Source organism: Pelodiscus sinensis, chromosome 21 (genome assembly GCF_049634645.1).
Source record: "Pelodiscus sinensis isolate JC-2024 chromosome 21, ASM4963464v1, whole genome shotgun sequence".
NCBI classification, from domain to species: Eukaryota; Metazoa; Chordata; order Testudines; family Trionychidae; genus Pelodiscus; species Pelodiscus sinensis.
The window spans coordinates 5,601,272-5,625,289 of record NC_134731.1 but is presented as its reverse complement, the minus strand read 5'-3'; the positions used below and the strand labels follow the sequence as shown (position 1 = coordinate 5,625,289).

General features: G+C 46.5%; 1 protein-coding gene and 1 long non-coding RNA gene across 7 annotated transcripts in view; both read right to left on the bottom strand.

Annotated features, from left to right (window-relative positions):
- DHX40 (DEAH-box helicase 40) overlaps positions 1-6,321 on the bottom strand; it is a 32,516-nt gene extending 26,195 nt beyond the window's left edge. For 2 of the 6 annotated variants that reach the window (XR_012897047.1, XM_006138655.4), the window contains exons 1-5: positions 5,044-6,146; positions 4,510-4,655; positions 3,511-3,630; positions 1,111-1,341; positions 432-498 (exon numbers count right to left, since the gene is read on the bottom strand). Coding sequence is in view for 5 of the 6 variants with exons in the window: in XM_006138655.4 (XP_006138717.2) it covers positions 432-498; positions 1,111-1,341; positions 3,511-3,630; positions 4,510-4,655; positions 5,044-5,359 (880 nt within the window). In the remaining variant the exon portion in view is untranslated. Of the gene's footprint in view, positions 1-431; positions 499-1,110; positions 1,342-3,510; positions 3,664-4,509; positions 4,656-5,043; positions 6,147-6,187 lie in introns of those variants that run through there. The other 4 variants (XM_075904687.1, XM_075904690.1, XM_075904688.1 and 1 more) reach the window with 4 other exon arrangements.
- Positions 6,322-8,789: 2,468 nt separating this feature from the next.
- LOC112543969 (uncharacterized) lies at positions 8,790-23,716 on the bottom strand. The gene is made up of 3 exons (XR_003087263.2): positions 22,107-23,716; positions 14,071-14,183; positions 8,790-12,940 (listed from the first exon to the last, which is right to left on the bottom strand). It is a non-coding gene; the product is annotated as an uncharacterized LOC112543969 (long non-coding RNA).
- Between the last annotated feature and the right edge of the window lie 302 nt (positions 23,717-24,018).

The window sequence follows — 24,018 nt, the reverse complement described above, 5'->3', positions numbered from 1 at the left end:
TTAGTAGTTAAATTCCTGGACTGTCATTGCTCATTAAGAGTGCTGTCATATGGTGGAAATCGGATAATTATTGCATTTTATTAATATCAACAGAACTGACTTAAGGGGGCCTGTGCATTGTGTAGTCTTGCCTTAATCTTTGTATTCATTTCCATTAGTGTGAAAGAAGCTATTTGCATATATTTTCATGTACATGCAACCACACTTAAGCTGCAGCCCTCGGCATGTGCCGTGAGTATCAATGTGGCCCCCGGGGCTTCCAAAGTTGAGTAGCCCTGCCCTAGTTCATATGTGCATTGCTGCAATGATGCACTTAGACCCAGCACTAGCGCCCCTAGTCCCCGTCCTGGGATAAACTGGGCATAAGACAAGCCATTCTGTTGGCAATACCACTGTTTAGCAGAGTTTTTCAAGTAAAACGGTATTCTCACCAGTCAGAAACACCAAGATGTCTCCTGCTGACTCATTCAAGTGGATATCCAGGGTCACTTTTACAGCCTGAAACAAGCAGCATTAACAGGATTATCTGCTGGAATTAGAACTTCTCTCATCACTGGCTGTATCGGAGAGTGTAAATCAATTCCCTCCTCCCTCTTTCCCCTATAAAAACTAGGAAACTTGAGAAAGCAGCCTTGCATGAAGTGTTTAACATTTCAAGCAGAGACAATGTTCTTTGAGAGCTTATCATCATTAGGGATGTTAGATCCCATTTTATTAGTTAACTGGTTAAACTTCATGTTTAACCAGTTAACTGACTAAATAGGGGTGGCCCTCCTCCCCCAAGACCCTCGTTCCCTCCCCTCCAGCCACTTTCCGCCTAACGTGAGACTGACGATTCCCAATCCATGAGCTCATGTGGGCTGGGAGCCAGCAGCCCCACTCCCCCGCCAATTCCTCCCCCAAAAAGAGACTAACGACTCCCAGTCCACATGGACTGGAAGCTAGTAGCCCTGCAGGGCAGGAGCAGCTCTCCATCTGTGGCAGGAGGGCTGCTCCCAGGTACTGATTAACCATTACCTGTGAAGCATCAACCATTAAGGGTGATGCTTACCAGCTAACCAGTTACAACAGAGAGAACATGGCAAACAGGCAAAGGAAAATAAGCAATACCTCTGTAACATAGGTAGAGCTTTCTGTATCCTTTGGGCCAAGCAAAGCACAAAATATCTCCTTAACAGGATAATTCCTTCCTGGAATGTCGACCACTGCACAACCTCCAAAGAACTCTGAAAGCTTGTCTACCTTCAGGGTGGCTGACATCACCACTACCTTCAGGGCTTTTCTTCTCTTGGGTGGCTTCTTCTGCTGGAACAGTCTCTTCAATAAGCCAAATAAAATGTCCTGAAAGCAAGGATCACTTCATCACTCAACTCTCCTGAATACACAGCAACACTTCCTACTAGAATACATGGGGAGGGGTTGAGTTTAATCACAGAGATGCTGGTAAACAGAACAAGATTAAACCATGTGCCTTGGAAGCACAACTGCTTAAATAGGTCTTTTCCTTCTTGGAAATATTCTGGTTGCTCTGTAAAGCTTAGCAACAAGATGCTTTGCAGGCTTAAAGAGACCCAAGTTTCTTTTCACAGCTCTGTAACTGCAAGCTGAAATCAACACAGCTAACAACACCTTGTTTTTCATTCCTAATTCTCTCTTCAGTTGCAAAAAAGCAACTGCTTTTAAAGCAGTGCCACTCCGTTAATAGTCTCTGATTTGTGCTGCATGCAGAGGTGGTCTCTCTTTCCTCAGTTATTATGCAAAAAAAAAAAAAAATCAACTAATGCAAAAAAAACAGAGACAGGTGTGGAAAGAAATCAGATCCCCAGGCTAACTGACAGAAGAATTTAACCTCCCCCCCCCCCCCCGAACTACCCTTTCAGGAGAGGCTTAAAAAGTGTATATTGCTTTGGTTTAATGCCCTTGACTTAACGCAAAGTTTAACAGAACACTGGGACTTAGAGTGATGGAACATAGCTATATCTTTTGCAATGATAACCACAGTTATATCAATGAAAACATGGCTGTAACATTTTTATAAAGAAATATCAAAACCAGGTGTGCTACATGCTATGTGGGGCAGTAGCCAATGGCATGGTTTCAGCTAGCACAGAGGTTGGCAATAATTTTTGAAGGAGGGCCAGCTCCAGCCAATGGGAGCTGCAAGACTGTGCTGGGCACAGGGGCAGCACACAGAGGCCGGCAGCACACAGAGGCTGCCCCCACAGGACGCATTGTGCACAGAGAGCACATGACCTCCACAGCTGCTGACTTTGAGCGATGTGTCAAGGTGCAGAAGGCATGGAGCCTGAGGCTCGCGCTGGACTGCGGGGCAGGACAGATCATTAGATCAGCGAGCTGTATTTTGCCTGCCCCAACCTAGCATTTGTTTCAGAAAAGTCTTCCATCTACTGTGTGCAATGCAACTTACTAGCAGCAGTCAAGCGGTCAGTTTTTCCAGCATGAAATGTTACTTTTTTGAACAAAACTGCAGCTAACAGCACCAGGAATAGTGCTGATGGGGGCTGTACACTGTTGCAAATTCACTAAATAGGAAGCCAGTTCATGCTGTGGTGAAGAGATCATGGGTTTCAGAGGAGAGCGTCAGTCCCAGCTCAAAGGCCCCAGGGACTGTGCAACAGCCAAAGGAAGGAATAAATAGATCACAACTGTGAGAAAGTGACCCAAACCGAACAGGCAAACACAGAAGCACTACAACCTCACGTGGGCAAACTGTAAATCTCAAGGCCTCCAAAGAGAAGAAAAAACTGCCTATGCAGCATAGACCATCTCTATCTGCATCTGACAAAGTGGGTCTCTGCCCATGAAAGCTTATGCTCCAATAAATCTGTTAGTCTATGCCACAGGACTCCTCGTGGCTTTTGCAGATCCAGACTCACATGGCTACCTGTCTGATACTTGACATCTCTAACTGGATGGTGCAGATAATGGGGACAACATGATGAATTATTAGAAGAATGTGCAAGGAATAAGGACTGCTGGGTTCTATTTTAACGTACGAGAGTCTAGATAAATCATTCACCATTCTAATCTTTCAATTGCACCTTTAAAATGGTGTTAAATCTCACAACGTCATGAGATTTAATTAGCATGTAAATCACTTTTAGAGCCTTAAAGGAAAGATGCCATCAAGGTGTAATGTATCACCTCTTTAGTCTCTTATAACTAAATGGAATTAACTGCTACTGGAACTAAGGACCAACACAAGCCTCACCACTTTCCACTCCAAGTGCAAGGTGTGTTGCTTTCACCTTGCCTTCTCTCAGATGACAAGTTTTGGTAGTTTTTTGGGTTTTTTTAAGTACAAGACACTCCACTGCAAACACATCTCCCCTCCGGGGATGAATGGGAAAACAAATTAATGTGAGATGCTAGTCACATCACTTCATGCACTAAGATGATAAGCGCATTATAAGAACCCATATGGAACAGAACTGCAAGTTCCTTTTCCAGTGATACTGAACAATGCGTGTCAAATAAAAGAACACTCACTGTGCTTAAACTCCTCTCATGGGCTTCATCCAGTATGATGACACTGTATTTGGTAAGATGGAGGTCTGCCAGTATCTGTCTCAGTAAGCAGCCATCAGTCATATACTTGATTGCAGTACCCTGAATAGTTTAACCATCCATTCAGTTATTGCCCTAGATATGGATTGCATTATACACAGTCACACATCAGGAGTGACTCCGGACTGAAGCTAATCATTTACACTACTCAAGATTCAGTGAGAGACCTCACATGCTAATATTAATATGCTAAGCCACCGCTCCAAAACATACTTGCCAGGTTTTCTGAAACACTTCACAAATACACAACGTCCATTACTGAAAACATTTCTTAAGTGCTCTAAATCCCAATCTGTGCAGTCTGTCATTTCTAAATTGAGGAGGTGATGCTGAAATCCCTGATGACAATCCAGTCATTCTAATGACAAAATCATAATCAAGGATCCACCAACCATATACATTCAGATTGTTTAAAAAAAAAAAAACAGCCTTCTGAGAATTTGTGGGTTCTGTGGCAACACTCCAGTTGTAATGTGCTATGGAAACATGCACAGCATATAAAATAGATTTGAACCACATTTCAGGCTGCTAAGGCAGCATCTCCACCAGAGATTCACAACAATGCACATACAGAATGCAATTAAAGGAGACTTCTTGAGTGGCAGAAAGTACTTTTAGATTTAAAGTAATCCACAAAGCAGAGTACATTTATATAGTGTGCATTGTTCATGTAGCTCAAGGACAGCCTCGCTGAAAAGTACTGAGACTTAGCTTTACTTTATTTTACATAGGGACACCCAAGAAAGATCATATTGACAACTTACCAGGAATTCAAGGGCTGTGCCCGATTTGTATAAAATTGAACCTCTTCTAAAAGGGAGACATGCTTCAGACACTACAGGGCCCAGAATGCAATGATTTATCTTGCTTCATTAATAGATTTAAAAAAAATAAAACTAATAAATAATCTTCAACTCATACCTCAGAGGTGCAGTCATCAAAGCGAACCTGATATCCCACTGTGCTTCCTAGTGAAGAGTTCATCTCCTCAGCTACTCTCTGAGCCACAGACAAGGTAGCTACTCGGCGTGGCTGAGTCACACCAATCACTCCATGCTTTGCAAAGCCTACCAAGGGTAAGGAAATTGCTTCATCAATTAATTATGTTTGTGGTACGTAAACTGTTACGAATATATTTTTAAAGACTTCTTTGACTGATTCACTAATATTTCTCCCTCCTTACACACCCACACTCTAGTGACATTCAACACACATCTTCATTCTAAGATGTTTTTAAAACATGTTTTCCTCAGTCTATTTTGCGAACAATTTTTTTTCGGGGGGGGGGGGGGCGGGAGGGAACGACTAGCATTTGTAGACCTCCTGGAAAAAGGGAGGGACAAGAAACAAGGACATTTCTTAAGTTTTAAAGAGCATATTAAGAGTGCTGTCTAATTGAAGGGTTTAACACTTCATCAGGGCAACTAGCATCTTAAGGAGAAAATAAATAATTACCATCTTTAAATAGATACTGAGGAAGCTGAGTAGTTTTGCCACTCCCTGTCTCCCCAGTCACAATAAGAAATGAATTGTCTCTGACGGCTTGAACTAGTTTCTTCCTGTATCTGTGAATAGGGAGGGCTCTGAAGTCTGAATTTCCTTTGTCATTTTCCTTTGGGCTACTGCATTTTCTCTCCATTGGTGCAACAGTTTGAGAACTCTCCTGTGATGTAGAGAGAGATATAATTACACCTCCCAAGGTTATAATTACATGCACATCTGATATTCGTATCACAATATATAGTAAGCATTCTATATTGCACATTTGCATTAAACAAAGAAAAACAAGTTCTCTCTCGGAATAATCCTAATGGGATGAAATTCTGGTGGAGTTAGCTCAGGACATTCTCTAGACAGCTTCCCAAAGGTAGAATTCAGCTCCACTAAAGCACAAACCTGGGAGCCCCACCTGAGAGGCAACCCTCAACTCTTTAGTTAGGATGTCCAGGGCAAATGCTGAACTCCACTACACTGCACAAAATGGGGGATAAAATAGCCCCTGGCCAAACCTGGCAGCACACTGGAGAACGCAGCTGTACGTGCACACTGTGTACATATACGGTATATCCCACCATCCCCCACGCCCCATTAACCAAGGAAGGGGTAGAGTAGAGGACATTGCAGTCACACACAGGCAGTAACCAGGGAAGGGAGGGGGCCACACAGGAGCCATGACACCCCCTCACTCAGTCCCGCCCCCCAGTAACCAGGGGAGGGAGGGGCCACGCAGGAGCCATGACACCCCCTCACTCAGTCCCGCCCCCCAGTAACCAGGGGAGGGAGGGGCCACGCAGGAGCCATGACACCCCCTCACTCAGTCCCACCCCCCAGTAACCAGCGGAGGGAGGGGCCACGCAGGAGCCATGACACCCCCTCACTCAGTCCCGCCCCCCGGCAAGGTCCATCCCCCAATAACCATGGGGGGGGCGGACAGGAGCCATGACCCCCCCCCACAGCCGCAGTAACGGTGGGAGGCTCCGTCACTCTCCGCACGGCCCCCAGCAGAGGTAGGAGGGGGACCCGGCACCACCGCATCCATGGAGCGGGGGGTTCTGCTCCCCCCCGCCCCCAATTCTCCAGTGGGCGGAGCTTCCCCTACCCTTTCGCAGGTACCTGCCACGTGACTCCAGCCAGCCTCGCCTCCCAACTCGGAAGTAGGACTCTGGCGCGCGCTGATGACGTTCGGTGGGCGCTGCGGGGGCCGGAGGCGAGCCACGCCCCCTCTGCCACAGGCCACGCCCCCCTCCGGCTAGCTTCGTCTCCTCGCCCCGCGCTCCCCAGCCTGGTGGGGGAGGGTGTCAGCTCAGTGCCCCAGGCCTGCTCCTTCTGCCCCGCCCCTTCTCCCCGGCCTGTGTGACCCCCACAAGTCACCCTGCAGCGCCAGCCCAGGGGCCACAGCCCCACGTGGAGAGGGGCGCAGGCCCACTGTGGCCCCCAGCTGCTCTTTGGGGAGCAAAGCTGCCCCTTGAGATGTCTACGGCCCTACTGTGCCCTGGGCCCTCTTATCCACCCCAGTGCCAAGCAAGTGCAAGGCCCCACCAGGCGGAGTGGGTGGTGCTATCAAATCATAACATACCCGGCCTGGAAGGGACCTCGAGAGGTCATCGAGTCCAGTCCCCTGCCCTCATGGCAGGACCAAGTACTGTCTAGACCAGCGGTTCCCAACCTGGGGTACGCGTACCCTCAGGGCGTTGGAGAAGCTTGTCAAGGGGGTACGGGGAATATTTGGTAAATAACTAGATTATCCTAATTGAAATATTCCAAAAGTAGGAGTGTTCGTGAAAAAAGTTGCGGATTCTAGAGTTTAGAATTTTTTTCCTTTCATATTGAATAGGGGGTACGGGAAGGTTTACTAAAAGCCAAGCGGGTACGGGGACCGAAAAAGGTTGGGAACCCCTGGTCTAGACCATGCCTGATAGACATTTATCTAACCTACTCTTAAATATCTCCACAGTTAGAGATTCCACAACCTCCCTGGGCAATTTATTCCAGTGTTTAACCACCCTGACAGTTAGGAACTTTTTCCTAATGTCCAACCTAAACCTCCCTTGCTGCAGTTTAAGCCCTTTACTTCTTGTCCTAGCCTCAGAGGCCAAGATGAACAAGTTTTCTCCCTCCTCCTTATGACATCCTTTTAGATACCTGAAAACCGCTATCATGTCCCCCCTCAATCTTCTCTTTTCTAAATTAAACAAACCCAATTCTTTCAGCCTTCCCTCATAGGTCATGTTCTCTAGACCTTTAATCATTCTTGTTGCTCTTCTCTGGACCCTCTCTAATTTCTCCACATCTGTCTTGAAATGCAGTGCCCAGAACTGGACACAATACTCCAACTGAGGCCTAACCAGCTCAGAGTAGAGCAGAAGATTGACTTCTCGTGTCTTGCTCACAACACACCTCTTAATGCATCCCAGAATCATGTTTGCTTTTTTTGCAACAGCATCACACTGTTGACTCATATTTAGCTTGTAGTCCACTTTATAACCCCTAGATGCCTTTCTGCTGTACTCTTTCCTAGACAGTCGCTTCCCATTCTGTATGTGTGAAACTGATTGTTCCTTCCTAAGTGGAGCACTTTGCAATTGTCTTTATTAAACTTCACCCTGTTTACCTCAGACCATTTCTCCAATTTGTCCAGTTCACTTTGAATTCTGACCCTATCCTCCAAAGCAGTCGCAACCCCTCCCAACTTAGTATCATCTGCAAACTTAATAAGCGTACTTTCAATGCCAATATCTAAATCGTTAATGAAGATATTGAACAGAGCCGATCCCAAACAGACCCCTGCAGAACCCCACTTGTTATACCTTTCCAGCAGGATTAAGAACCATTAATAACTACTCTCTGAGTACCGTTATCCAGCCAGTTATGCACCCACCTTATAGTAGCCCCATCTAAGTTTCATTTGCCTAGTTTATTGAAAAGAATATCATGCGAGACCGTATCAAATGCCTTACTAAAGTCTAGGTATACCTCATCCACCGCTTCTCCCTTATCCACAAGACTCGTCATCCTATCAAAGAAAGCTATCAGATTGGTTTGACATGATTTGTTCTTTATAAATCCATGCTGGCTGTTCCCTATCACTTTACCACCTTCCAAGTGTTTGCAGATGATTTTCTTAATTACTTACTCCATTATCTTCCCTGGCACAGAAGTTAAACTAACTGGTCTGTAGTTTCCTGGGTTGTTCTTATTTCCCTTTTTATAGATGGGCACTATATTTGCCCTTTTCCAGTCTTCTGGAATCTCTCCTGTCTCCCATGATTTTCCAAAGATGATAGCTAGAGGCTCAGATACCTCCCCTATCAGCTCCTTGAGTATTCTAGGATGCATTTCATCAGGCCCCGGTGATAATGCTTTATCTCCACTTGTCACAGGTCCAGTCAGGTGCAAATTCGGGGTGAATGAGGTTCCCCCCCTTTTGTTGAAACCCTTCTCTCAATCACCAACTGGGGGGCTGGAGCTCATGATCTATAAGGAGAGGCTGAGGGATTTGGGTTTATTTAGTCTGCAGAAGAGAAGAGTGAAGGGGGATTTGATAGCAGCCTTCCAACTTCCTGAAGGGAGGTTCCAAAGAGGATGGAGAGAGGCTGTTCACAGTAGCGACAAATGGCAGAACAAGGAGCAATGGTCTCAAGTTACAGTGGGAGAGGTCCAGGTTGGATATTAGGAAAAACTCGTTTACTAGGAGGCTGGTGAAGCACTGGAATGGGTTCCCTAGGGCAGGGATGGAATCTCCATCCCTAGAGGTTTTTAAGTCTTGGCTTGACAAAGCCCTGGCTGGATTGATTTAGTTGGGATTGGTCCTGCCTAGAGCACGGGGCTGGACTTGATGACCTCCTGAGGTTTCTTCCAGCTCTATGGTTCTATGAAACCCAAGTAATGTCACTTGTCACTGCTGACACTGGGTTTTGCATGTTACTTGGTTTGAAGAATTGTGACTATAGCAGCCTGCTTTAGTTTATATGCGCTTCGTAATTGGTTTCATTTTCTGGTTCTCATCCACAAGCCCAAAGGTTGCAATATTTGTGGCAAATCCTGACTGGAACAGCTTAAATCATGATCCAAAGCACTTTTCGACTAAATAAAAAGGTTCAGGGGTTGTTTAAATTACCGGCAAAGTACCCATTAATAGGAACATCTTTCCCTATGAGCAATAAATTGTCACAAGTTACAACATAATTGGAAATATTACTATCCAGTTTCAAACTTAATTATATTGTAAAGTGACATTAAATATGTGATATGATAAAGACTATCTGAACAAAATCAAAAGCTTCCTTTCACTTAATACAATTTAATACACATTTGTGACATTTTCATTTTGATTGAAGAACCTCTGCTGAATGTTTGTTTTTTGGTTTTGATAGTCTGGTGTGCAAATCCCCAAATGCCCAGCAGGTGGCAAAGTAGGTATACTTAAAGATTACAGGAAAAAGCCCCACAAATCCCCAAATAAAAGATACATGCAATATTACAGTCTCCCTTGAAAGTAAGATTTTTATTATATTTAAACAGTAATCAAAGGATTAAACATGCTGAAAACAAGGTGTTGGATGGTACTTCCTTTCATCTAGGTGGTCCACTGTTGTTAGAAAGGATATGAAGAAACTGTATGTGCATTCTTAGATTTAGTGTGTCTTTAGGAACCCTGTTTATGTGCATGAAGAATGTTTCACCTCTCACTGGCATAAATAAATGATAGCAAATTTCTCTTTATCACGTAAGCACAGAACTGGGAGACAGAAATTCCTAGTTCTAATCCTACAGTTACCACTGATTCTGCCTCTCTACTTCAGTATCATAATATTTACATATACTACCTACATTGTTCACAGGAAGTTGCAAAGACAGATTAGTTAATGTTTGCTAAGTACACTGAAGATGTATCACTGCCAAACAATACCATCATTAGACACCTCCAAATGCACACTTGTTATGATCAGTTCATCAATGCTATGAACCATTTGTATAAAACAAAAACTCATCTATGAGCCAATAGCACATAAACTGCTCATCAGCTGTTGACAAATCAGTGACACACCCTTCTATCTGGCAGCTTGCATATTCTTATGTTCAATAAAAAGATATTCAGACACTCAGCAGCCATAAATCCTCTGTATTTACCTGAAAAATTCTATGAAAATCACCCAAGATGACTTTAATGTTCATCTGAGAGCATGAAAAACAATCAGTTTTACATCTAAATTAATATAATCGATATACAGTTCTCTTCACTCAGGATACAGTATGGGATGTGACAATATAAAAGCTGTGACTTAATGTTATGAATATATACCTAATTTATTACCTTGTATGTGCTGGTGTTATGTTTCCACTAGTAACTCACTGAGTTAATAGCATTCAAATTAACTGTTTTACTATTCCCCAGTGAGTACTGCAAACATCCCATCATTGCATTTTCTTGGCACATTTTTACAAATAGTAATTTATTAAGTGATATTCATATGTACATGGTTTTTCTTCCTAACAGGTATTATTTTAATCACACATGACTCACACTTTGTGCGTGGGCACTTTTACACGGTAACAGTTTATGGAACCAGGTGATGTGATTTTTCCCCCCTTTTAGGGTAGGGATGGCATGCTTGATTTTAGTCAAACTCTTTGGCAGCCTTGAACTTTGTGCTTGCATTATATTGTGGCTCTCAACCAAGAATCTCATGCTACTTAAACATTAATAAATTACACCCCACAACCCCGAGAGAGATTTGCTCAGTTTTACAGATGAGGAAAACAAACAGATTAAGACGTTTGCACTGACAGCAAATTGGCAAAGCTGAGGGGGAAGGGAGGAATCCAGGAATCCTGGCTGCAATTCTCTCCTCCAACCACTAAAAAGATGCATCCCCACCCTTATAACTGCTATGCTACTAAATGTGCTAAGTAAGGTTGCACTTTGGCTTTCAGGTTTGCTATAAAACCTATACATTCCTCTTGGCTTAGGGAGGATGAGGTTTAGATACCACTGCACATTTGCTCAATGTTACTCTACCACAGGGGCGAGCAAAATACGGCCTGCAGGCTGGATTCAGCCTGGCAAGCCACTGGATCTGGCTCGCAGAAGCCTCAGCCAGGCTCTCTGCCCACATGCGGCTCAGAGCAGCTCTCTGAATGCTGCAAGCCTGGTGGGAGGCAGGAGAGAGGCTTTGCACACTGCTGCTGCCCCCAGCACAATCTTGCAGCTCCCATTGCCTATTTTCCAGCTAATAGGAGCTACCTGTCTGTAGGACAGGCAGTGCATGAAATATCGTCCCCCTCCGGGCTCACAGTATTCACAGCTGTATATGGCTTCTGCAGCTGGTGCAGGAGTATAGAAGGCAAGAACCCTGGCTGAGGAACTTGCTGGGCACACCAGCCCCTCCCTCCCACAACCTTCTGCCCCTCTCCTGCACCCCAATCCCCTGCACTCCTGCCCCAGGTCACCACCCCTCCCAGACCCTGCACCTCCTCCTGGTCACAACCCCCTCCCAGGCCTTGCAATCCAATCCCTTAACCCTGGTCACAACTCAGATCCCTGCATCTCCTCATGCATTTCTGCCCCAGCTGACAACCCCCTCCCAGACTCTGCACCCCATCTCCAGGTCAGACTCTACTGCAGTGTTTCTCAACCTTTTTTTATAAAGTACCCCTGTGACGTAGTGTGGGTACCTTGCTGGTTGTTAGGCTTGGGTTGTGAGTGACCTCCACTGGCTGTTGGCTGCAGCACGGTCCAGCAGGGCAGGGGATGAATCATTATGCAAGGGGGCTTCGAACCTGTCTGAGTAGTTATCTCCCAGGGAGCGGAACAATGGGAAGAAGGGGAGTGGAGCCCTGGCTGGGGGCAGGGCTGGAAGTGAGTTGGTTAGGTTTCTGTCTGGTATCATGGAGGAAGTAGCCTAGGCAACAGGCTGGGATTTAGAGGCCCAGGCTCCCCCATCTCAAGGGGGGGCGGAGGCATCCTAGGCCTGCCCTGTGACCAGATTACATCTGTGCTGTGCTGTATCCTGGAGAAGCAATAAACTCCCTCTATTCTATTGGCTGGTGGAGTCTGTTCATGCCACTACGGGGGTGCAGGAGACGGGGAAACCCCAACGCGCCGTCACAACCCCCTTTAAAAAAAATTATCAGTACCTCCAGTACCTACAGTTTTCAGGCACACAGCATTTTTTTCTACCATTGCAACACATTTGTTTAAACAACTTCATTGTAGCCGGGTGGGCGATGAAATTTTTGGGTGTAAAAAATACAAAAATTATTAAAGCGCTGTAAAACTTAAAACAAAAATTCATTTTTCTCCAGTTTTCAGTTGTGTTGATGTATCCCCCAGACTACTCTCAAGCACCCCTGAGGGTATTCGTACTACTGGTTGAGAAACACTGCTCTATTGCACCCATACACCCTCCTGGAGTCTGCACCCTAGTCTCCTGCACCAGGTCATGACCTCCTCCTTCACCCAAACTCCCTCCCAGACTCTACACCCCCTCCTGCACCCCAATCCCTTACCCCAACCTGCCTTCTGCACCCAAACTCTATCACAAATCCCATACCTCCTCCATTAATATCATGGAAGACCGCAGCCCGTGACAACTTACCAAATTCTTCGAGTGGCCCCTCCCAACAAAAATTATTGCCCACCTCTGCTCTACCACCTACCCTCGCCAAATTGTGCTGGACATATGAAACAAATGTATTTTGCTTTCTGATGAATAGAGAAATAGTTGAATACAGGAAACTTATTTAATCATTAACCTTCCTAGACCAGAAATCTGAATTCCTTGGGGAACTTCTCTTTCCATGCTCTGGAAAAGACGGTCTGGTACATGATGAACGAAGGACCCTTTAATAGCTGGGGAGAAAACCACATCTATTAATTACACTGAACGAGCGGAGACAGATAATCACCCTGAGCCTGGAATCTCCATATATGGGAGCTGACAAGGAGAGAGATCCCTAAATTTTAATTTGGCTGCAGAAAAATGTAACATAAGATGGTGCTGTACATAACCCCACCTCATTTCAGATAATCAATAGTTTTCCTTTTTCTGATGTCCATTATGTTAATGCCCAACATTTGTGTCACTAGCTGTGAGTCAGCAACAGTACTCAAAAAGATCTGTATCCCTACCTGGGGGATGTTTCTCCAGACAGTATTATTTGTACAATTTTTGCTGGAACATCACAGTTGGAAGAAGATGCCTCCTATAATCTAATTTGTCATTGATTTTATCTTATAACACTTTGCAGTTCTAGAGCACTTTCAAAGGAGGAATTTAAAGTGCTTTACAGACAGACCGATTCGCCCCCACGACCCGTGATGAAGTTAATATTATTGTCTCCTTTTGCAGATGGGGTCATGAAGCCCCCTTTCATCTCAGGGGGCCTCATGATCAGCGGTGGGCAACCTGCAGCCGGTGGCCCACTGAGGTTCCACCTGTGGTCCATGGACACCCTATCTGCCCCCCTGCTGCACATGCCTCTCGCGCACTGGGGCACCAGAGCCCCAAACGTCCTACTTGGCCCCCTCCCTCCCAGCACTTTTGGAGCGCCATGAATTAGTGCTCCATCCCTGCTCTTCCCCCTCCCTCCCATAGCTTGAAAAGCTGAGGACTAGCTCTGGGAGGGAGGGAGGGAGAGGAGCGGAATTTCTGGGGGTGTGCTTTTTTTGTAACTATGGACCACAAGGGTGTGAATACACCCCCCAACCCCCGCCTTCCCCTGGCTGGTCAGAGCATGGGGGAGGAAGGCTCGGGCAGCGTGCTGCTCTTGCCTTCCCCTGGCCGGCTAGAGCATCCTTACTTAGGAGACCCTAGGGGGTGCTTTCACACCCTGCATCCCCCCCATGTATGGGCCTGCCTTTAAACATTCTGGAGCTCTGTACCATTATACATACAGATATCTAAGGCCCAGCTCCAAAGCAGTGTTCTGACAGCCCGCAGCAGCATAAACCTTAGAACAGTCCAGATTTGAAAATCTTACCAAAGATCCTGTCCTTCAGACATTTCCTTCCCCGTCTCCTCTCAAAAGATCAGGCAGGGTTGATTAGAAACGTGTGTCTGGTATATAAAGGTACACGGAGTATTGGAGGCTGTCTGGCAGGAAAAGGCACAGAATTATCCTTCATTTATAGATGCTGTGCATTGAGATACACCACCAGACTTACCCACCTTGCCCAGGTCCTTCAGGGCAGGCCCAGGGCATGTGGGGGTGTGCAGGTGGCTGGGGGCCAGGGGCTTGTTCTCCTCCCCACCAAACCACCCTACAACCTGCCTAGGGCCTGATCTCCTCACCCCCATGTCATCCCTCCAGCCCACCCAGGGCCTGTTCTTCCCCCCACCCCATGGCCATCCCCAGGGCCTGTTCTTTCCTCCCCAGGCTATTCCTTGGGGTCTGTTCTCCCCCCCAACCCAGGCCATTCCTTGGGGGCTGTTTCCCCCGGACATACCTCGGGGCCTGTTCCCTGCCCTCCCAGGTCACCCCCCAGGGCCTGTTCTCCCCCTGAGACCATTCCCCAGGGCCTGTTCTTCCCCTGCCCCCTGGCCATTCCCCAGGGGCCTGTTCTCCCTCAAGGCCATTCCTAGGGGCTTGTTCCTTTTTCCCCCCAGACCACCCTCTCCATCCTGCTCAGGGCCTGATTCCATCCCCCAGCCAACTCCTCCAGCCACCTGGGGCCTGGTTCCCCGCCCCGTGCACTGCCACCAAGGGCTGGGAGCAGGAAAGGGCTTGGGGCAGAGAGAATACTGCCTGCTGTGCTGGCAGGCAAGATGGCAGAGCCCCAGCCCAGCTCACCCCACTCCAATGGCTCTGTGGCTGCCCCCAGTGGCCACTCTCTTATCACATCCCTCCAAACAGCAGCCCTTCCCTTTGCATGTTATGGAAAACAGTCCCTGTCCTGGGACTTCCGGTTCTCCTGGCACAACCCAACCCTGGCCTTGCTTTACGTTAGGAGACGAGGAAGCTGCCTACCAAATTTGGTGGCCCCAGCTCTTAACATGTCATGGGAGTTCTTGAACAAACGGACTCACAGACAGACCCGCAGACAGACCCACAGACTCTAAAATATATATACAGCCGGTCCCAGAGTTACGAACGCATCAATTTACGACCATTCATAGTTACGACCAACTCCCATTAAGCGCATTACAAGCTGGTCCCCGAGTTACGAACGCAATCCGCACTTACGAACAGCGAGTAGCGTTGCCAGATGGCTGAAACAAAAATACTGAACACGCCTCCCCCCCCCCCCCAAAAAAAAACACTGGGAAAAAATTTTGTTGAAGGAAAAAAAAAAGGGGGGGGGGGGACTCAAAATGACTTCAAGAATCTGGATCACTGCAAGAGGTTACCAGATAGTCATTAAAAAAAAAAAAAAAAGGACATGCTTCATGGGGGGAGAGGGGGAAGACTGGCCAGGAAGGGGGGCGGCCTGGAAAAAGCTAAGGGGGGGGCAATGGGGCCAATGGGAAGCAGGGCTGGTCGGGGGGGTCGGAAGGAATGGGGCTGGCTGTGGAATATCGGGGGAGGAAGAGACCAGCCGGGAGGGGTCGGGGCTGGCCAGGAGTAAGGGGGAGGAGGGAAGCACAGCTGGGGCGGATCAGGGGCCACAAGGGTGGCCGGGAGGAAGGGGGGGTGGAAAGCAGAGCTGACGGGGGGGTGCAGCAGTGCTGGCCAGGGTAGATCAGAAAGACGAATGGGCCACCGGGAAGCAGAGCTGGGGGGGAGGTTGCAGGGGGCCTGGCTGGGGAAGATCAGAAGGGGATGTGGGGGAGAACCAGCTGGCAGGGAAGGGGAGGGGTGAGCAAATTGGCCGGCGGGGAGCGGGACTGACCTGGGCACTTGCTGCCTGTCCTGCACAGGCTCCCAGCAACGCACGAGTGAAGAGAAGGCTTCCCCTCCTACTCACACTCAACCGACTGAGGGCTCCCGGCAGCAACCGCTGCCCCGTCTCCCAGCTGGAACTCCCAGTCACTCCCCCCGCCCACGCCAAGCTTCCGTCCAGTGCGCAGCCGGAAAAATCAGAAAATACTGGCCATTGCACATGTCCGGTATTTTCTAATTTTTGTACCAGACAGAGTGCGCAAATACCGGACTGTCCGGTACAATACCGGACACTTGGCAACCCTAACAGCGAGGCCGCATTTAAATGAATGGGGTCCGACTTACAAACAAATTGAGTCACGACCAAGTGTTTGGTACATAACTCGTTCATAAGTCAGGGACCAGCTGCAGAGAGATTTAACAGGGTCTTCTGTGGGGTTTTTTTAACCCTTCTAACTCTCATCGGTTTAGATTACAGACACAATTTGTACAGAGGATCCAGAACCTAAAGCCTTTATTAACGTCAGTAGCCACAGCTCCTCTCTAGTTTTCTTTGAAAGAGGAGCCAGATAGACTGCTCCCTTCTCTCCCCTGCAGCTCTTGCCCAACCAGAGAGCCCCTAACTATATCATTTCAGAACTGTACCATTCTTAAGGAAGTCCACCTTAAGCACTGCATGGACTGGTCTCTTCAAATCTTAGTTTTTCTACACCTACAGTAATGAACGGTTCTGGGGACTTGTCAGGCTTTGAAGCAATCCCTACATAGCCGGTCTCATCCCTTTTCTGATTTCCTTCTCAAATGAGCGAAAGAATCCATCATTTATCTAAGCGTCCAATTCCCATAGCACCACCTCAGAGCTGTGACTTAATCATATACCTGCTAACAGGAAAATAGAAAAGAAACACTGCTCCTAAAAAAGCTCTGAAGTTTTGGCCTATGTAAAATCCTTGGGCTCCATTTTCAGGTACTGCAGTTGATGCACGAACAAAGGGAGGCAAAAAAGTGCCCTCATATATCTTTGTGCTGCCAGTATTCTGGGGACACGAAGGCCTGATCGGTCACTGGGGCAAATCAGAGAACTTTCAGGTCTTCTACAACGTACATGTTATTTCCCTCTGCCCTCTCTAGACTCTGAAAAGCAATGAACAGTTTTAGAACAGTGTGGTCCAGCCATAGACAGGCACATGGAGCAGGGCTGGCAAAACACTGGAGCCAAAAGTCCACTTATGCCAAAAATCCCCTTTTTAGGGCCTATTATTTTGCCTGAGTGGCTTAAATTGGGCCACTTGCTGCTACACTTACCACCCCTCAGTGGGAAGAACTTAAAGTGTATCTGGCAGCAAGACACTGGTAAAGAAGTGATAGAAATGTAGCCGTGTTAGTCTGGGGTAGCTGAAACAAAAAACAGGTAAAGAAGTCTTTCTAGAAAACTAGCAAGACAGACTTGCCTCACTAGAAGTGGGGCAAATTCTACTTGCATAGACTGCCCACTCTTGCGCAAAAAATATGCAAATGAGGCGAAGCGTGGAATATCCTTTTTGTGCAAAACCCCCCTCTTGCGCAAGAGCCGTTCTTTCCTGAAAAAAAGAGGAAGAACAGCTCTTGCGCAAGAGAGGGTTTTTGTGCAAAAGCCTCTTGTGCAAAAATGGAGCCTCATTAATTATGTAAATGAGGTTCAGCGATATTCCACACTTTGCCTCATTTGCATTTTTTTTCTTTTGCGCAAGAGCAGGCAGTATAGACATAGCCATGGTGTACATCTGATGAGCGTCCACGGAAGTCTGCGCGGTCACTTGTAGATTTACACCAGTGTAAACTGCAGCAGCATTCACATTCAACAATTATACCTCCCTTGTCACCATTGTATCTGAGTTCCTTGGACCCTGCCTCCCCATCTTATGGACAATCCATAGAATTCATAGACAATTAATAGAATATTAAAACTGGAAGGGACCTCAAAGGTCATGAAGTCCAGTCCCCTGCATTCATGGCAGGACCAAGCACCATCCTAGACCATCCCTGATAGATGTCTATCTAACCTACTCTTAAATATCTCGGGTGACAGAGATTCTACAACCCCTCTAGGCAGTTTATTCCAGTGTTTAACCATCCTGACAATTAGGAAGTTTTTCCTAATGTCAAACCTAAACCTCCTTTGCTCCAATTTAAGCTCATTGCCTCTTGTCCTATCATCAGAGGTCAAGGAGAACAATTTTTCTACCTTCTCCTTGTAACACCCTTTTAGGTACTTGAAAGCTGCTATCACGTCTCCTCTAAGTCTTCTCTTTTCCAAAATAAACAAAACCAAGTCTTTTAGTCTTCCCTCATAGCTCATGTTTTCTAGACATTTAATCATTTTTGTTGGTCTTCTCTGGATCTTCTCCAATTTCTCCACATCTTTCTTGAAACGTGGTGCCCAGAACTGGACACAGTACTCCAACTGAGGACTAATCAGCACAGAGTGGAGCAGAAGAATTACTACTGTGTCTTGCTCACAACACTGCTGTTAATGCATCCCAGAATCATGTTTGCTTTTTTTGCAACAGTGTCACACTGTTGACGCATATTTAGCCTGTGGTCCACTATGACTCCCTGCATATGTCTACACTAGGAAACTATTTCAAAATAACTAAAATCAATTTAATAACTCCTGAAATAACAAAATCTAAATAGTGCGTCCACACTACGCGAAGCCTTGAAATCATTCCAAGGCAAGCTCCGTTAATGTGGACACGCTATCTCGACTTACAGCCCCAGGAAGCACGGGGAGTAATTAGTTCAAATGACTCTGGGCAGTAGTTATTTCAAAATAGCAGCACTAGAGCATCCACACTAATGCTATTTCAATATAATTATTTTTAAATTTATTCCTCAAGGAAAGCAGGAGTACAGATTTCAAAATATGTGGCCCATTATTTAAAAATAACAGGCGTTGTAGTGTGGACACTTCAGTTATTAATTCAAACTGAGGGCAGTTATTTCTAAATAAAGCCCTAGTATAGACCAGGGCCTAGATCCCTTTCTGTAGTACTCCTTCCTATACAGTCACTTCCCGTTCTGTATGTGTGAAACTGATTGTTCCTTCCTTATCAGACCCAACAAATAGACAGGCACATGGAGTTCTAAATAGAACTCCCAGCAAAATGCTTCAAAACTGCCTGACACATACTCTATCAATGGGGGCATTCCTTCACTGTGCTTAGAACAGTCTAAACGGTGCCAAGTTTTTGATAAAAATCTTGTAATGCTCTGTTCATTGCTTATAATTAGGTTGACCTTCTGACATTAGTACATGATCCTTTCTAAATGACACCACTTGGAGATAAAAAAAAAATCAGCAATTCTCCGTGAGATATCCCTGTGACTTATCTAACCTAGAAATGGTTCGGCCAAGAATTCCCTGCACTGGACATTTTGATTGAGCATATCTGCAGCCTATTAAGTCGGATATCCTCTCCACACAGAGACCTTTTTGGCAGCAAAAATGACAAGCCAGAACCCTGGCACCCCTTCATTCCACAACTGCAAGAAGAATTTCAAAATCACAATGGGAAATGTGACAGACATCTGACGGACATTGCAACTTTTTTCCAAGAGACCTGAATGGGTGCTCAGAATTCTGTGGATGCCTCACCCTGCCCCACCCCAATTACACATTGTGATAAAAGGATCTTTTCCAACCAATGTTCCCTCTAAACTGTTCCATCTATGTGCGAAATAAATTTTTTTATGTGCACCAAGGCACGTGCAAATGTGCACCACCAGGAGAAACACAAATCTAGCTGTGGGTGCTCTGCTAATCAGCTGGGTGGCACTAGAATCATCCTGAGTGGGTGCACAAGCACTCAGCTTACAGGGAACACTGTTTCCAACTCCTCCCTCCCTTGCCTTTGCTTTGAAGGAACTGCTAAGCGTATCTTAATTAAGAAGACAACTAATATGGGATCTATTAATCTAATATAAAAATACACCATAATGTGTGAGCCCCAGAAGGCCATTAAGTATTGCATCCTCATCACCCTTGTGAAGTAGGTAGTTGTTACCTGCAATTTACAGATGGGAAATTGAGGCACAGATTAAGCAATTACCCCAAGGTCACAGAGAAAAAATCTGGCAGAGCAGGGAACTGAACTAAGATTTCCTGAGTCCCAGTCCAGGGCCTTAATCACAAGTCATCCCTGCAGCATTTGAAAAGGAAGGTCTAAGTAGCATGTCACACACTGGACAGACGGCATTGTTAGAGACTGACAATAATATTCTGGACTTGGTTTTTTTCCTCAGTAAAATACTTTTTGTTTAAATCCTCATTCTCAGCAACATTGTTGCTCTTAATATGCAGCTTTCTATCAGACACACCATGTCATCAACCACAAAGCCCATTTCCCCCTCCCTTTTTATTGCCATTATGCAACATCATGACCAATTCCCCTGGGGTTACCCTGAACACTTAATAGGTCTGTCTGAGCATCCAGCAACAAAAGGGGAGCACATGGCAGCCACACACTCATCATGTTAATGACTTAATTTCTCTCTGTGGTACTGAAAAAAAAACCCTGACCCTATGTAATTGCAGTCCTGGTATTCATGAGTCTTAAATTGTGTGTCTTCATGATTTTAAAGGGCAGTCCATTTTTTCCTCACTAATCCTGCATTACACTGGGAACCTTCAAGTCCTGATTGCCCTCTTTAGCTCTTTTTTTTCCCCTTCAGCCTCTTAGGGGCTGTCCCTCAAGCTACTGTGTTTTGAGATGTTGTTCTCCTTGTGCAGGGCTGCTCTGACAGCTAGACAGCTGCGGTGAAAGTCCCACTTTGTCACTAGACAGTGGCGGCTTTGGGTATCATTGTGAAGAGAAAGAGGCCTGCCTACTAGGCCCACTCTGCACAGCGGCTGATTCATTGCGTCCATGATTTGCCAAACAAACAGGTATAGCTCGTTCCTTCTCTCCCCTGTGAATGGCCCCTTTCAGCATCCCTGGGGATATGCAGCACATGGTTTGGTTCAGTATGTTTCATGGGTCTATAATCCTATAACTTTATGCATATCTTTTACCATGTAAAGGAAGCCACAGCAAAGGTCTTGTTAGAGGAGAAGAAGCCCTTCAAATCATTCCCCCTACTCTGAGCTTGTGGATGTTTCCTCATTATTATTACTACTATTCTTCTATATGTTTGAGAGAGTTTGTCAGTCTGTGTGTCTGTTTGTCTGTTCAAGAACTCCTTCTAAACAGTAAGAGCCATGACCATCACATTTGGTATAGAGCTTCCTCTTCTCATAACTTACAGTAAGGTCAGAATTTGGTTGTACCAGGAAAATGGGATATGCCTGGAATGGGACTGGTTCTTGTAGAATAGGGGTGGAAAAAGGGCCTCTGTGGGCTGGATCTGGCCCACCAAATGGGTTGATCTGGCCCATGGAGGCCCTGTTGCTCCCCCGCCCCCAGGCCAATTAGAGCCTGGGGGTGAGGGAGCACACAAAGCTTCCTCCCACCCTGTGAGCAGCACACAGCACACAGCACTTTGAAGCATCATGCGCTGCTCACAGGGCAGGAGGAGACGTCATATGCTTCCCCGCCCCCAAGTCCTGATTGGCCTGGGGGTGGGGGAGCTGTGCAAAGTTTCCCTCCTCCCTCCCCCAACCCTGCGAGGAGCGTACGGCACTTCAAAGTGCTGTATGCTCGCACAGGGTGGGACCAGGGCGAGGGAAGCTTCACACAGCTCCCTCGCCCCCAGACCAATTATGGTCTGGGGTTGGGGAAGCCCAGAAGCATTCTGGCCCAGCCCCTTCTGGATTAGGCCTCGCCTCTTCCGGATTAGGCCCCGCCCCTTCCAGGGTGGCCCAGGTCCACTTCAGAAATTTTTTAAGGGGCTCCTGGCCAAAAATTATTACCCACCCCTGTCACAGAACCACACAGAAAAGAGACAGATCCACCAGGCAGGTAAAAGGGGCTGGCTGGGGGAATGCCCCCCGATCCAGGACTGTCCCAGCCCTGAGCCTCCTCACCCCCACCTCCCGATTCAAAGGGGAACATTGCTGGATGTTCCCCTTGGTTAGGGAGTAAAGGGAAAGTGCCCAGTTTGCTGCATTCCTCACTCTGACTGGGGAGCACAGGGTGCAGACGAATCTGGAGAAACCTGATCTCTACCCCTGGCTGTGCCTGCTGGAGCTGCAGTGGCCAAGGAGAGACGCTTCTCACCTGTCCCCAAGTTGCTGGTTGAGAGAGGGCTGGAGTAGTCCTCTTTGTAGACACAGCTCTGTATTAATCATAAATCTCTGGATTCATCATTTTCCCATTGAAGTTTTGAACTCTGTATCAAGTTCTTTTATGTAGAAACGTTGTACTGTTTCATATAGAACATAGAAACGTGGTGGTAAGTCTTTTTACATAGAAACATTGTATCTTTTCATATAGAACATAGAAACTTCGTATTAAGTCTTGACAGAATAGTCCCTAAAAATAAGTAAGGTAAAGAGAACGTCTTTGGACCAGAATAGATCTCTCCCTCTTTACTTAATTGAATGAATGAGGTGCGAATGGATAAGGCGTGAAAGGCAAGCACCTCGGAAGTGGGGATGAAAGTCAGATATCCAAGGACAATAAGACCTGTTAAGTGGACTCACGGAAAGAAGATTGGACATATGGATGGATGCCTTGGGAGTCAGCAGCAAGTGCCGGCTTTTGGAAGCACCTTCTTTGAAGATGAATGTGGCAGCATTAAGACAATGCCCAGAAGAAGGTGCCGCAGACTGCATATGCATATGTTAACACAGATTTGCATATGCATAAGAGGATAGATTTTCATGAAAGAGGAGCTACTATAAATCAAAGGTATCTTGCAGGAGGACCCCTTTGTCTTGTCACCATCGGAGCACTGAACCAGATCTGCAGAAATGTGGCTCCACCCCTCCCCCATCCAACTTACCTGGCCAGTGCAGGTAGGGGGAGCAACTCTTGGTAACAACAAGAAGAGGGAGTGTGCTTGTGTGTGTGTGTGTGTATGTCATATATCATATGCATATGAAACAGTGTTGATGGATATATGTGCTACCAATAAATGTGGCATTCTGCCTTATCCCTCTGAAAAGACTGGGTTCTAATCCCAGCTTTCCACCTCACTGTGAGGCCTTAGACAAATCAGTCCACCGCTTTGTACCTCAGTTGTCCCATCTGTAAAATGGACATAATATGCATAGTGAGGGTTGAGCTTCATTATGATTTGCTATTTATATTACTGTACCCCAGGAGGCCTTGTCCTAGAGCAAGGCCCCTTCGTGCTAGGTGCTGCATGAACACAGAATCGAAAGATGGTCTCTTTCCCAAGAGACCATTGTACTCTAAAACACTGATAACAGATGGATACAGACAGAAGGGGGAGGATAAATAAACAACATTGGTCCATAGGGTAGGCAGTTCCCAAACAGCCCAACTGTAGTCAAGCTCTTTTTAGGCAGCATGGCACAAGAGTTTTGAGGAGGCATGTGAAGGTGGGTAATGAAGGAGCTTTGCAGATGTTTTCCTAAGCATATGTAAGTGCCACTGGGCAGATGTGAACTTGGGATCTCAGTGGAGGAGCCTCTACAGCTTGAGCTATAAAGCTAGCTAGTGCTTAGCTTAATGGTAGAGCTCCCTGGAGCTTAGCTCTTGCTGTAAGTGGTCTATGTGCCACTACATGGGGCAGTGACCCAAGAGTGAAGGGTTAACTAATGTTTGGGAAGCACTTCGAGATCCTCCTCCCATGTAAGAAACGACATATAAGACTCCAATATCTTTATATGCCAACAAGTATACAAAGCCACTGCTCTTACTCCAGGGGAGATCTCTTGAACAGGGGTTTTCAAACTCTGCGTAGCAGCTTGTAAGGGCAAGTCGCTAGCAGGCTGCAAGATGCTTTGTTTACCTGCGCCTCCGCAGGTAAAGGTGATTGCAGCTCCTGTTGGCTGTGGATCACTGTTCCAGGCCAATGGGAGCTGCGGGAAAGGATGTTCTGGACCACACCACTTCCTGAAGCTCCCATTGGCCAGGAACGGCAATCTCCAGCCAATGGGAGCTGCAATTGCCAGTACCTGCGGAGGCGCAGGTAAACAAAGCAACTCGCAGCCAGCTAGCG